This window comes from Stegodyphus dumicola, chromosome 8, assembly GCF_044657685.1.
Source record: "Stegodyphus dumicola isolate Sdum_Otavi_A_Nest chromosome 8, ASM4465768v1".
Classification (NCBI taxonomy): Eukaryota; Metazoa; Arthropoda; class Arachnida; order Araneae; family Eresidae; genus Stegodyphus; species Stegodyphus dumicola.
Window position 1 is genome coordinate 146316413 of NC_140775.1, and position 14016 is coordinate 146330428.

Below are 14016 nucleotides of genomic sequence, written 5' to 3' on the forward strand. Positions count from 1 at the left end.
AGCACTTAATTTTTAATTTTGATATAATACCATTCAGAGAGATTTATTATAAGCATGTTGCTATTTTTAATATAGAAAAGAAAATTAACAAAATTAAAAAAGAGGTTTAAGGCGCTGTTGCAAGTTAGAATATTATTTTATATATCCTTTATCTAATATGTATGGAGGATAAAAAATATATAAATCAAAAACTTAAATTTGCAATACTTCCCTTGGCTTTCCATTTTAATTTGGGTATTGTAACTTCTTTCCGACCTAAAAATAGTAATTGGTTATAATAAATGTCTCTGAACTACATCATTTCAAAATTAATCCTTGCATGATGCTAATGATGCAGGCACGTACAATAAGGCTCCAGCTAATAGTAGTTTCAAATTTGGGAGGCAAAATTAACAATTAAGAACATTCGTAACATGCCGTGCAATGTGTGGATGAGCTCCATCTTGCATGAAGATTGTACATGCTAGGCACTGACATTCTAGCAGAGACCAATCTTGTTTTCTAACAGCAGTGCATATCGCTGCCTGGTGATCGAGCATGTCACTGGACCTGAGGAACTTTTCAAAGAAGTATGGGCCGAGAATTAATGATGCAAAAAATTCTCACCATAGCATCACTTTTGGTGAATGCAATGGAGCCTCTAAGACAAGGTGCGGATTTTCTGATTCCCAAATTCAGCAGTTGTGAGTATCCATTGGACCATCCAAAAGAAAATATGCTTCATCTGTCCAGAGGATATTCCAAAGCCATTCTGAATTGACCTCAAATAGAAGTGACCTCAACTGAAGTGAGAACAGGAGTCGAGTGTTAAAATCATGAGGAAGCAACTGCTGCACTAGTGAAAGTTTGTAAGGATAATATTGGAGGATATTCGATGAGATCTTATGGATAGTTGAATGTGGTCTATCCAGCACCTCTGCTATATGCTGGACACTGGTGCTAGCCTGAAATTTTGACCAGAGTCCTGTCCTCTATGACCAGAGTGCAACCTCGTATGCTCCTTCTGCAGAAACATGTTTAATTCCTCCCCCCAGGACGAAGAGAAAATGATTCTGTGTATTTAAATTTTGTTACTATTTTCTGAAGGTTTTTAACATTTATTGGACCTCTTAGAATTCCCTTCAAAGTTTGAAATTTTCCTAGAGCAGCTACTGTGGAATTACTGTTTTGGTAAAACAGTTTTACTAACAAAGCTCGATCTTGTAAACTTATCATCATTGTGAGCAACAAGCACATTGGAAACAAAGTTTTCGCAAACGTTTCTTGGTTTTATAACAGCTGCTGCAACCAGTAGTAAAATTTATATTTTTACTACTGGTTTTAATTGCAATGCAATTTTGTAAGTGAATTTTTTTTTTATTTTTTTATTGCTGAAAGACATTCTCATCCTTTCATTAAGCCCGCCACAAAATTTCACAATTCTCTGGTCCCTGGTTTCGTCTGTTGACAGCTTTGAAATAGGGTTCTTTAATTATAGACACTTTGTATATGTACGATAAAAAAAATATGAAACTGAAAATTACTGTAATTTATCCTTTTAATTCCTGATTTTATTTTGGCTGCGTCCTTCAAAAATGAATCATCTGAAATCTAATCCATTTTACCATCCGAAAATTAATCCATTTCATTTTTATGTAATCATGCTGCAGTGCAACAGCTCTTGTGCAACTGGATGAAAGGAACTCTTTACTATAAATACTACTGCTACTATTGCACACCCCTTTTTTACCCACTTTACCTTGCTTTTGCTAGGCGATAGTTTCTTGCCCCACTATCATTTTTTATCCAAAACGGGCGTACATTGTATAAAATGTGGGGTGCATAATCATATCCATTTTAAAAATATGTAAACAAATATTATGTCTCTGGAAATGCTTTATGCAGAAATAAAATTATGTTTAATTCGACCACATCTGTGACTGTCATCCTTATATCTACATATTAAAGCCTCTCCAAGCAATTATGATGCGGATAAACATCTCTTCTTTAACAGTTTCCTTATGCAATCATCCCAATACAATTAACTCACATGTTTTTATTATTGGTGCGATATATACACTGCGCAAAATAAAGGGGGGAACAGTTCTATATCTCCTTTTCTATTGGGCCGATTGACGAAATTCAAATTGCGTTTTTCATGTCTCCAAAGTGCGACTTAAGATATATATTAGATTTTAGATACATCTTTTTTCTAATATAGGCATTTTTACACAAAATGGGACCTTTTTCTGAAATAACATGTTGATTTTTTTTTATATTTCAATTCTACGACTCAAATTATGCCTAAATATTAAATTTTGTAAAATTTAGTACGAAATTTACGAAGAAATTCAAAAATTGAACTTGGCGCATTTTTTTTTCAGTTTGAGCCAAGAATAATTCACGTGGCGAATTTTTTAATATATGGCAACCTATTTTCCTTACCCTTCCATTGTAAGAACACAGGAGCAGGGAAAAAAGTCACATCATTCCTACCTTTTTACTTTGTGGATGAGCAAAAAAAAAAAAAAAAAAAAAAAAAAAAAAAAAAATCATATCGTTCCTACTTTCAAATAATTTTAACAAAATACGTAAACCACATTTTCGTTATTATCGCTTTCAACAAACATGGCAAATTTGAAAACGCGCCAATATATAAATTCACGTATATCTTCGGAAATTTTTAATAATAAAACGCTCTAATTTTTTGCTGGCATGCTTAAAAATACATCTATTTTAAAATGATTGTAAAAATTTTATAGGTTATAATTCAAAGTTGTTTTCAAAAAATTTATAAAAAATATTTAAAAATAAATCATAAAATGTGGGTGAATTTTATTTAGAATGAACCTAATTTTCGATCTGTGTAAGAAGGAATCAAGTAAGTTTCATGAAAAAAAAAGAGATATTAATAAATACATACCAAATTGAATTAACATTGAGGAGATAAAATTTTAAGAGCTAATTTTTTAAAAACTACTCGTGCGATTTTTAGAAAACTTGTGAGTTTGGCATAATTTGAGTCGCCGAATCGAAATATGGAAAAAAATTGCCATGTCATTACTGTCATGTAAAGTCCAATTTTGTGTCAAAATACCTAATTTTGAACAATGCTATATATAAATCTAATACATATCCTAAGTCTCGCTTCCGTGACATGGAAACGCAATTTGAATTTGGTCAATTGGCCCTGTAGAACAAGAGATATAGAACTGTCCCCCCTTTTTTTTGTGCAGTGAACCTTACAATTTATACAGCTGAAATCTTTTTTAGACGAAAGACAATAGTGGGCCAAGAAATTATACATGGTTAGCAGGAAGAAAAAAAAAAAAAAAAAAAAAAAAAAAAAAAAAGTGGTATTTATAGTAAAAAGTTTCTTTTTTCTGATTGGACAAGAACTGTCGAACTGCTGCATGATCACATGAAAACACGAAACGGATTAATTTTCAGATAACACACTTTAGATTCCAAAAAGAGGATGTAGCCAAATTAAAATCAGGAATTAAAGTTAGTAATTTTGAATTCATATCTTTTTATCTTACACACATAAACACATATAAATATAGCTAAATTGTAGTAAAATAAATTTAATCCTTTCTTTAAAGACTGGCATGAAATAGTATTATAGGCTTTCATTAATATCTGATTAAATATCATTATGTAGAAAGTTATAGAAATGTCTTGATCTGTCTCCTAGGGATAGGAAATTTATCATCATCTTGAGATTAAATTTGAAACTCAAATTATGAATATTGCATGCTTGATTAATAAATGTAGGCTAACTGTTCAGGAAAAAATATATGCAAATATGAGCAGAAAATTGCACTTTTATTCTCTTTTCATTAGTCTAGAAGTAGTCTAACCAATCCATTTAAATAATAAGAAATTTTCTCAAACTTTTCTTTAAACCTTTGATAACTCGATAGTTTTCTTCAGTTATGTGTAACTCCTAGCACATTAAAGCACAAAACTGTTAAAATTTTAAAATCTATATTTTTGTTTGTTTGTGTTTGTTTGTGTATGTGATTTGAAGAATGAAATATTTCATGTTTAAAATAATATAGTTTAAGTTAAAAAATAAAGGGGATTTATTATTTATAAATGCTATGATAAATAATGTTAGCTAAATATTATTTAAAAAAATTGAGCTGAATGAGAAATATATTCAGATTAGTAAATTAATTAGTAAGTAATGACAGTATATTATTAGAAATAAACACAGAATTGTTAAATAAGTAAAATAATAATTTATGTAGCAGTTTGATTTTTAGCTTTCAAAAATTAGATGCCAGCTATGTTTAGCTGTCAAAATGTTTGTTCAGTTAGTTATGCATAAATGCTATGAATATCCAAAGAAATCATCATTTAAAAAGGTTAAAATACTTTGTTTTCTGTCTCTCTGTAGTTTTCTGTTTCCAGCATTTCAGGAGTGAAAAGTGTATATTGAATACTGCCTGAAATATCATGTCACAGATTTAAAAATGTAACTTACTTTAATAAAAAATATGTATTTAAAAAACAGAAAATTGAATTTTAAATATGTATATTTTTCTCATTGTTTTTCTAAATCTAGGTTATTGAATGTGGGGGTCTTCACATAATGTTGTCCATGGCTTTAAATGGAGATGCTAAGCTGAAAGTAATTTTTAAAAATATTTTTGTACATCATAAGTATGTTTTTCAAATTTGTTGGTTATTATTAAAAAGATTATTGTAACTAACATTAATTCTTGATTCTGCAACAATACTATCAGAATATCACTGGCAAGTGTCTTTAACAGAAGAGTGAGTTATCCATATATAAGAGCTGGAAATGAGATAATCAGCAGAAGAATATTACTTATTTGCAAGATTTTTTTATTTGTTATTAAATTTAGAAATTTGTATTATAAAAATCAAAGAATTTTGTTACCCCCCTCTTTTATCTTTTGATTGTAATTGAATATGCAAATGGAAAGACGTTTAAAGTGAACTAAGTTTGCTTCTAAATACTTGCATTTCTTGAAAGATAGATTTGAGATTTTGCATCTAATAGGGATGATATGTTTTGTTTTCTTCCAAAGTATTCTCGCAAAGATGTTATCACTAACTTATTACGACTTAATTTTCAAAAATAGAATTAAAATACTAAAATCAGGAGAGAAGAGATGCAGGGTAAAGTAAAACATAGTAAGGAAAAGCAGCAATCTTCTGTTTGGCATATTTTTTCAACCAAGATTCTATCGATTTCAAATGCAAAATTTGCAGGCCCATCATCATCATCATCAGAAGAAAAGTTTAGGTTAAAAAGATATGCCAAACAGAAGCTTGTTTCTTTGCCTAATTTATATTAAAATACTATTTTAATTTCATTAAACCAAAGTTTAACGGTTTGTTTTTATTAGCTTTCATATAAATTATCACTAACAATGCTTGGAACAAATCAAAGACTTTAATCATATAAAATGTATTTAAAAAATCTTGGAACAGGTTAAAGACTTAATTTTTCAATAATGTTGTAAATATATCATATACACTTAATACATCATATAAAATGTATTTAAAAATTTAGGCCTAATTTTCTTACTTTCATTCAGATAATGCATGCTAAATATTTGAAAATATAAGAGACTTTTTAACTATGCAGAATTTGACTCATTCAGTAAATTCAAGGTCCTATTCTCCTATTATATGTTAAAGCTTGTCTAGAAAGTAAGAACACAGGAAAAACTACAAAGAAAAGAACACACTATTGAAGGAAATAAAGAATCTGAATAACTTGTAAAAACATTACAGTGAAACATATTGCACTATAGCTTGAAGGAGTATGCAGTATACTTAAAGGAGTATGCAGGAGTATGAAGAGTGCATGCAGATGTGAAGTTCTTTCTTAGCATTCCATGTAGTGAATTAATAGAGTAGGCTTATTCTGTATTTCTAGCTTTTTTAACTGTTGTTAACAATTTTAGTTTATATGGGATGAAATCCATCCACTTCAGCCAAATTTTCTAAAATATTGGTATGAAATTTGAAGTTATAGACTTACCATCATTATTATTTTCTTTAAGCTTAACTGGAATGTGCTGTGAGAATTCTTGGTTTGTTTTCTAAATAGGCAAGGGCAAGCAGAACGTTTACCATTGTACAAATAGCCCTTTTAAATTTCTTGTGTCAATTATGCTTTTCTTCCAATTATTTTGGATAGATTTTCTGCTTGAAGATGATTTTCTAAAGATTGATTAAAATATGCAAATTCCATTGTGCTGAAATATAAAACACAGTATGTCTTCTGAACTATTTTGTTTACTGTGTTATAACAATTTCAGGATGTACCCATGGCCCAGCTCCAGAGTTGATGTCCTTAAGACTCTTAGGGGGGGAAGGAAGTTTTTAACAGCTATTATTTTTGTAGTTGAAGTTCTTCATTGCATCCCCAGATGGCAAATGACTCCTTGAATGATTCATCATCTGCCGTATGCAAAGTTTGGATGGAAAGGGGCTCACACATAGCCAGTTTAAAAGTATATAAGCCTAGCTATTTCTTCAAACCAGTGGAAAGATCGGAGAGGCCAAGGGCAGGGTGAATAAAGGAGTGGTGAGCCACAGTGGACTGCTTCAGGCAGTGCTTGAAGAGAATATGTGGCTTGGAAGCGAGGCCAGATGACTCAGTAAAAAATACTTGACTTCAGTTTTTTAGCATTGCTGTTATAACCTTTTTTTAATGCTGTTTTTCTGTTAATAAATGACCAGGTGCCATTTTCAATTTGGCTTTGGTTGTTAGTTTACTAATTTTTGTTATTTAAATAAGGGCCTAGTAAACAATGGCTTGTTAGCAATTTTTAAAAATTTTTTTATTTAACATACCTTCTGATCAAAATGCCGTAAGTTATGGCCTTCAATTAAAATGCCATGGTGATGATGAGGTTTATCAAGAACAAACATGTTCATACTTAAAAAAAAAAAAAAAAAAAAAAAAAATCTTAAGTTATAAATATTTGAAGTTTGATAAATGGAAAACATCTTTCAGTGTACATTTTTTCTCTTGCTTCTGCACAAATATTATTCACTGATAATGATAATTTTCCACAATATTTCAAAGATGTAGTTCTTTTTATTAAATGCTGCTTTGGGTACTCGTCATTTTTTATATATTCAAGTAATTTGACTTGTCTATGAATGCATTTCTCTACGATTTTTGTAAGGAAACAAATTTGTTTGTCATGTACTTTCCACAAAAATGATTAGAAGAAACTATATCTGTAAATTTGGGGGCTATTCATTGAGAAATGAAGGAAGACTGAAACTGCTCATTGGCTGGAGCCCCATTACCCGTATAACCACTTTTCGGTTGCAGTGAGTGTTTCAGTCTCTAAGCAGCAAAATGCTTCCTAGAAATTGACTGAGTATTTGGTAAAATTTGAAAACTGTTTCTTCCACTATTTGGAATACAAGTGATGAGATATTAAAAGAGCTGTGATGGAACTTGAAAAGCATCTTATATATAATACTTATTTTGCTAGAGAAATTGGTAGCTTTCATTTCTTTGTGTTCTTGATTTGAGGAATCTCTAAACTAGGTAAGAATGTAATGTAATATGAGAAAAAATTTGTTTTAGAAAGAAACAATTTCTTTTTAGTGAAGGATTATTTTGTTCACTGTACGAGTTTGAATAGGATGATCGGAGTCAGTATCTCAAAAATGTTTACTAACCAATGTACATTTTTGATTTGAAGACATATTTATAATATTTTAAATTATTCAAAATATATATGTTTTTATATAAAATTGAATTCTTTTTCTTTAAAGCTTATTGTAGTTTGGAAATTTTTAGGGTGCCGTAGCTTCTGCCTTACATAACATAACACAAAATATGATGTTGAATACCTTTCTAACAGAAATTGGTTGTCTAAAAGTTTTGAAATGGTATGTGAATATTTATGTTTTTCATTTGTGACTTAAATGTTCAGCATGATTTGTCTTATATTTTTCTTCTGCATCATGTATGTTGAAAGAAAATCTTTAATTTGTAATTTATACAACTTCAGATGCATATTCAGTATTTGTAATATGTGCAGTATATAAAACTTTATATTTATATTCATGTGTATAGCAAAAGTCTAATAACCCAGTATCCAGAGGTCAGGACATCCAATAATTTGTCACTTCTTTTACTAATATTCCTGCTGTAAAATGATAATGTTAGCATTTCATTCAGTAACATTTAACTCATCTATTGGTCCTTTTCAGGTAGTCTTTTGTTTAAAACTTTGCATTTATCTATCGTTTGCTTTATTTATTCAGAAGGTTTTGAAACTTCATTAAAATCTGATACAGGTATAAGAAGGAGACATGTGATTTTAGATATTTGCCAAAAGTTTTAAGTGTGGATGCACCTGCTGCTTGCAAATTCATTGCAAAGTTTATTAAACTTGCAGATATCAAAAGAAATGAGTAGTGATGAAGGAGAGGATTTAACCATGATCACATGGCATGAGGCTAAAGAAGAGTAAAATGCATTTTTTAAATTCACCAAAAAATGAGAAAAATATAATATTTGAGATATAATAAATACAGAGAGAGTTCACACATTTTTGTAACAATTTTGCAAAGATTTATATATAAACAAACCTTAGAATTTTATTTTCTAATATGTTCAATCTGATATCTCTTTTGTTGAACTATCATATTACATCTTGATTTCCAAGATAAAAGTCCATTTCTTAAAACATCAAGGTTGATTTTATTCTATTCCTGCTTCATAACCTTCCAGAGTCCATTCAATGTTTTGGGATGCTGCTTATAAAGAGCTTGTTTTAAAAGTCCAAATGTACAGTAATCCATAGGAGACACATCAGGGGAGTTGGATGTGATGCATTTAAAGGGAATAACTTCAATTCCAGTTTCATCTCTTATTTTTTTCAAAAAATAGAGCAGTAGATTTAGAGGAGCCATATCCTGATGAAACTTAACGCAGTGAAGATTGTTTGGATAAAGATATAGAATTTCTTCTTTAAAAGTAGATGTTAAAACATATTTCTGATAGTAATCCAAATTAGTTTTGACACTTTTTTTCTACTTTCAAGTTTTCTGTTATAAGAGAATCCAGTAATAACCATAAAACTTTTAGAAAAACTTTCCTTGTTTCCTTTAAACCAGCATATTAAGTCCTTTTCTCCTCTTTTTTGATAGTAAATCGATTATTTTCTATTACAGTCAGATAAGTATATCCAAGCCTCATCAATTGTAACTATATATTTCCATTTTTCACCTGCTGCATAATTTTCATACAGTAATCTGCACATAGTCTTATGCTGAGAAACATGTTTCAGTGTTAGGCGATGAACATCATATTTTTTTGTTTTAATTAGCTTTAAATTCGATTTTATAATTTTATTCACAGATACATTTAACGATTTTGCAATAACTCTTTGGGGGACAGGCTTTTCCTTTAAAACATGAGATGTGACTTTAAATGTAATAAGAGCTGTATGTACCTTTGTTGGATATGTATTTTTTGCCTTTTTCCCAGTTAGATGTAAACTTGAATGTTTCTTTCCTTTCATATTAATTATGTCATATATTTTCTGTGCAGAAATATTAAAACCATGCTTTTTCATATTTTTTCTTAATAACTGACTAAAAGTATTTATCTTTGGACAGTGCAAAAATATAGCCTTCGAACCATTGTTTATTTTTCAGCAACATTTAAAAAAAAAAAAAAAAAAGAATATTTTTAATGCAACCAGCGATAATTAAACCTTATTATAATTTGATGCCAGTCATGTTTAATAAAAATCATTACAAAAATGTGTGAACCACTGTATTCATATCCTGACAAATAATGAAAAAAAAAAAAAAAAAAAAAGTGGAATCTATGAAGCATTCCAGCTTTAAAAGAATGATGAATTCAAAGTTTCAATGTAACTAAACTATGAATAAATTTATTTACTAATAAGCTTCACTAATTAAATTTTTTGAAGAACTACTATATGCTATTCTTTCTCATTCTTCAATGCATTAAAAATGATAATTTTGCAGCATCATGCAGTTTTAGTCTGATAACTCAACATATTTAATAATCCGGATTTTTAAAGTACTGAACGTGTTGGAGTATTGGACTTTTGCTATAATAATGTATACCATTTTTCTATAAGTACTGAAAACTCAATACTTGTGTGGATATAGTGAATTATGTTTCATTATTTTTAGAAGAAAGGCAAATCAAATAATGATATTATCTAAATGCCCATCCTTGTCTTAAGAGTCTTACATATCTCAAGCAGTTCAAATTCTTGATTATTAGAAGTATGATTTACTTTTTTAGTTAATTCATTTTCTACATTAAATACTATTTTATAAATAGGAATGAGAATGTAATGCACATATAAGTGCCTAATATTTGGCTGGTATCTCATATTCATTCTTAAAATATTGGAAAACTACAATCTCTACTAGCCCTATCTTTACCATACATTTGGCTTTGAATATGGCTTTGTCATATGTATGAGCCTGTTTTAATTCGTTGTATGGGAGAATTCAATGTGAAGCACTTAACCCTAAATGATGTGCTGTCTTTATGAGTTTTTCATTGTAAATTATGGAGTCTTTTATTGCTAGTTGCATTTTTATAACAGTAACTGTAAACTACTTTAGAAATGCTTAAAATTTTAATTTCCAAAATGTTAAAATAAAATGTATATAATCCTATATCTTAAAATTAATAATAATTAATGCACTCCAAAATCTTAATAATTTCATGTGGTTTTAAATCATTTCTTCCATGAGTTTGAAAAGTCTTTTTTTATAGCACTTATAATTAGAAAACTTATTGTATAAATATTATACTGCGCTCATTTTTTATTCAAAAATAATACAGATTAATCATGGTATTTGTTATACATAATGAAATATGCAATTGTAACAATCACAACAGATGTTGGATAACTTGTATCTATTTACAAGAAAAGAAGACCAGCTAGAGATGGTATTCATATCAACAGGCCATCATGTAGATGCTAGTCATAGCCAGCATTATTATGTACAGCTCATCAGATAAATACCAAAAGTAGCATAAATAATTATTGAGCAACTGCAACATAAGTAACCATTCCTGTCCACAAGTTTTGACGTGAATATGCTAACTATAGTCAGTTTTCTGAATTGAAGAATTAAGTAGCGTAATTATAATCATAAAAGTAGTAAAGTGTTGTTGCCAAATTCATTACTAGAATTAACTTAAAACATATTAATGGCATTTCTGCATCTGTAACCTTGATAATTAATTTTATTGTATAGTGTTTAACTGAGTTGTGCTATGATGCAATGTTTTACTTTTTTCTTTTGGAGAGAGGGGATGTGCTACAATTTTCAGGTGTTATTTATCACATTGTTATGCCTCCTGTAATCATGTATCATTTTCACAAATTGCTGAGATCTCTTAAAAACTGGCTTTTTCCCACTGTACTCTTTTGCTAATTACATTAAAATCCAAAGGCATTTATCATATCGGAATCAAAATATCTTATTCTTCTATCATCTGTAATCCTTTACAATCAAATGGTGGAAAATAAACTATCGAATCCTCACTAAAGCAGATTTATAATTGTTATGTCATATTTATCATTCAACTATAATAATTTCTTGGCATAAGAACTGAATATGAAAAAGTAAAATATGAATGTTTTGCTTTTTCATATATATGATGAAAATTAAAACACCCTGTGTTTGTTTTACTTTTTAACTGAGTAGATACTTTTGTTATACAAAGAAAAAAAAATTCCTGTTATTGAAGACTAGGACTTAGAAGAGATGAGCTTTATTTTTAATTTTACATACAAATAAAATCTTGTATTTTGCCATTATAAGTGTTTTAATTTCTGATATAAAAATATTAATGATAAATCTTTATATATATATATTATATATATTAAATATATATATATATATATATATATTATACATTTATATAATTGTTAAAAACTCTTTTAAAAGTAAAATGTCTCTTTAATAAATTAATTCAATCTATTACCCCCCACCATCTTCCACTTCTTTTTACATAGACAGTATTGTCACAACAAAGTGATAAAAGTTAAAGCTAAACTAAAATTGGAAAAAAACATAAGAAAATCTGAAAGGTTTTTAAATTACTTCCAAAGGGGCTTTTCTTTAACATTTTGTGTGTTACCTTTATTTATTAAATATCAAGTTCGCACTTAAACCATAAAATTACAGCAATATCGCAAAATAACTTTAAATTGAGCATATCTTTAGAACTCCCGATAGGCAGTCTCATGTGCTGAAGATAAAAATGTTTTTTTCCTGTACAATGTTGCCATCACTCGCTTTTGAAATCCTTGAGTTTGTTAATAAAAAATTCGTTAAAGTTTTACAAAATATGAAATCGATAATCCAACAAATTCCAAATTTCAAATTTGGGCTTTCAAATGCAAATGTTCGTAGGATTATGTCATTCAAAATTGGATGGCTCTGGGTACCTTTGTTTTACCATAGTGCGAGAAACATACGTACATTTATGCAGATTCTTCATTATTTAATTTCTTCAAATATAATACAGGGCGATAGTATTTGGTGGCAATGATTTGAAAAGTGATACAGCCTTTTAAAGTTTTCAACGCAAAATCACAAAACGAAAACAATAGTCCTTCAGGGACAAAGCCCCTTTGGACTAAAAATGTTGTTAAAAAATGAGCTTAAGTATAAAAAGATCAAAGCCGTATTTGTTTAAAAAATCTATTTTTCTCTGTAAAAATAATAAAAATAATTTCCATGTCTCATATCTGTATTTTAAAGTCATATTTTTATGTTTCAGTATAATTTCTTCATCCAATTCTACTGAAGTTCTCAGTGATTGTTTAAGTGCCTTAAATTTATTGTGCATGGATTTTAATATAAGAACAAAAGGTATTTTATATGCTTGTTGCTATATGCATTGTAATTCAATTCTGCAAATGCTGAATAAGATAAAATTGCTTTTAAAATTTAATTAAAAATTAAATGCTAAGGAATACAGAGAATCTTTTATACCATTTATTGTTGCTTCTAGAAGGAGATTGCCTGTTGTATGTTTTATACAAAAATACACACCTACACATATATTTTCATTTATCATATCATAATTTCTGATTACCTTGTTATCAGGAGTCTGAAGAGTGAAAATATAATTAATATAAATTAAAAGCACATATCACCATAAGAACATGTTGGCCAAAGCTATGAAATGGAATTTATTAAGTGTATATTTCATATTCTTTGAAAATTCTGCTAAGAATTAAAATAGGGAATTAACATTTTAGGATTATTTTACAACATATTTATTTATAAAATATAAGCAATAATGTATAATTTCATTTAATTACTATTTTATTTTTACAATGTATGTTTATAATTTTCTTCATCTGGAAATATTCTGTACAAAAATGTATTAACTTGACTATTTGCATAAAGAAATAAATGTTTTAAGTTGTCATGTTTATGTAAACCAAAAATTGTGCAGGTTCCAAATTGAACATAATTGTAGTATTTCCCAAAGTCTATTAAATAATTTAACCATTAAAACACAATCCCCATTTTTTTAATCATCTAGTTTGCTATTATTAGGTTCCTAAAGCAACTTAAAAAATTAATTAATGAAATAAGTAATAGAAGAGTAAGTAAACAAAAGCTGTATATACATAAACCATCCAAATTATGTAAGTAGTGCATTCTGGCAATTTTTATGTAGCTTGAATAAGTCAAATTTATAAATTGTACAAGTGTAGCTTAAGAACCTGCAATATTTATTATTATTATATAAGAAATTGCAATATTTATTATTATTGTATGTATGTATAGTATTTACATAATACTACTTAATAAATAAAACATCATGGAGCAGTATTTTTTCAGATATAAGTTATAAAAGTAAGGAAAAAAAATTAAAGACTGTAAAAACAAACTAAAATATCATTTTTTAAATAGAAAATGTCTCGTCACAGCTAATTTGAATTTGTAGTGGAAGAGTTGCTGCTGAAGGTGGATGAATGTGAAGAAAAATTATTA

The 14016-nt window shown here is 28.6% G+C and overlaps 1 protein-coding gene across 2 annotated transcripts in view; it reads left to right on the forward strand.

Annotated features, from left to right (window-relative positions):
- Nucleotides 1-14016, forward strand: part of LOC118195123 (uncharacterized) — a 128182-nt gene that overhangs the window by 42691 nt on the left and 71475 nt on the right. For both annotated transcript variants that reach the window (XM_035366375.2, XM_035366383.2), the window contains 3 exons: nt 4553-4618; nt 7790-7881; nt 12788-12879. In XM_035366375.2, coding sequence (XP_035222266.1) covers nt 4553-4618; nt 7790-7881; nt 12788-12879 — 250 coding nt within the window. The remainder of the gene's footprint in view (nt 1-4552; nt 4619-7789; nt 7882-12787; nt 12880-14016) is intronic.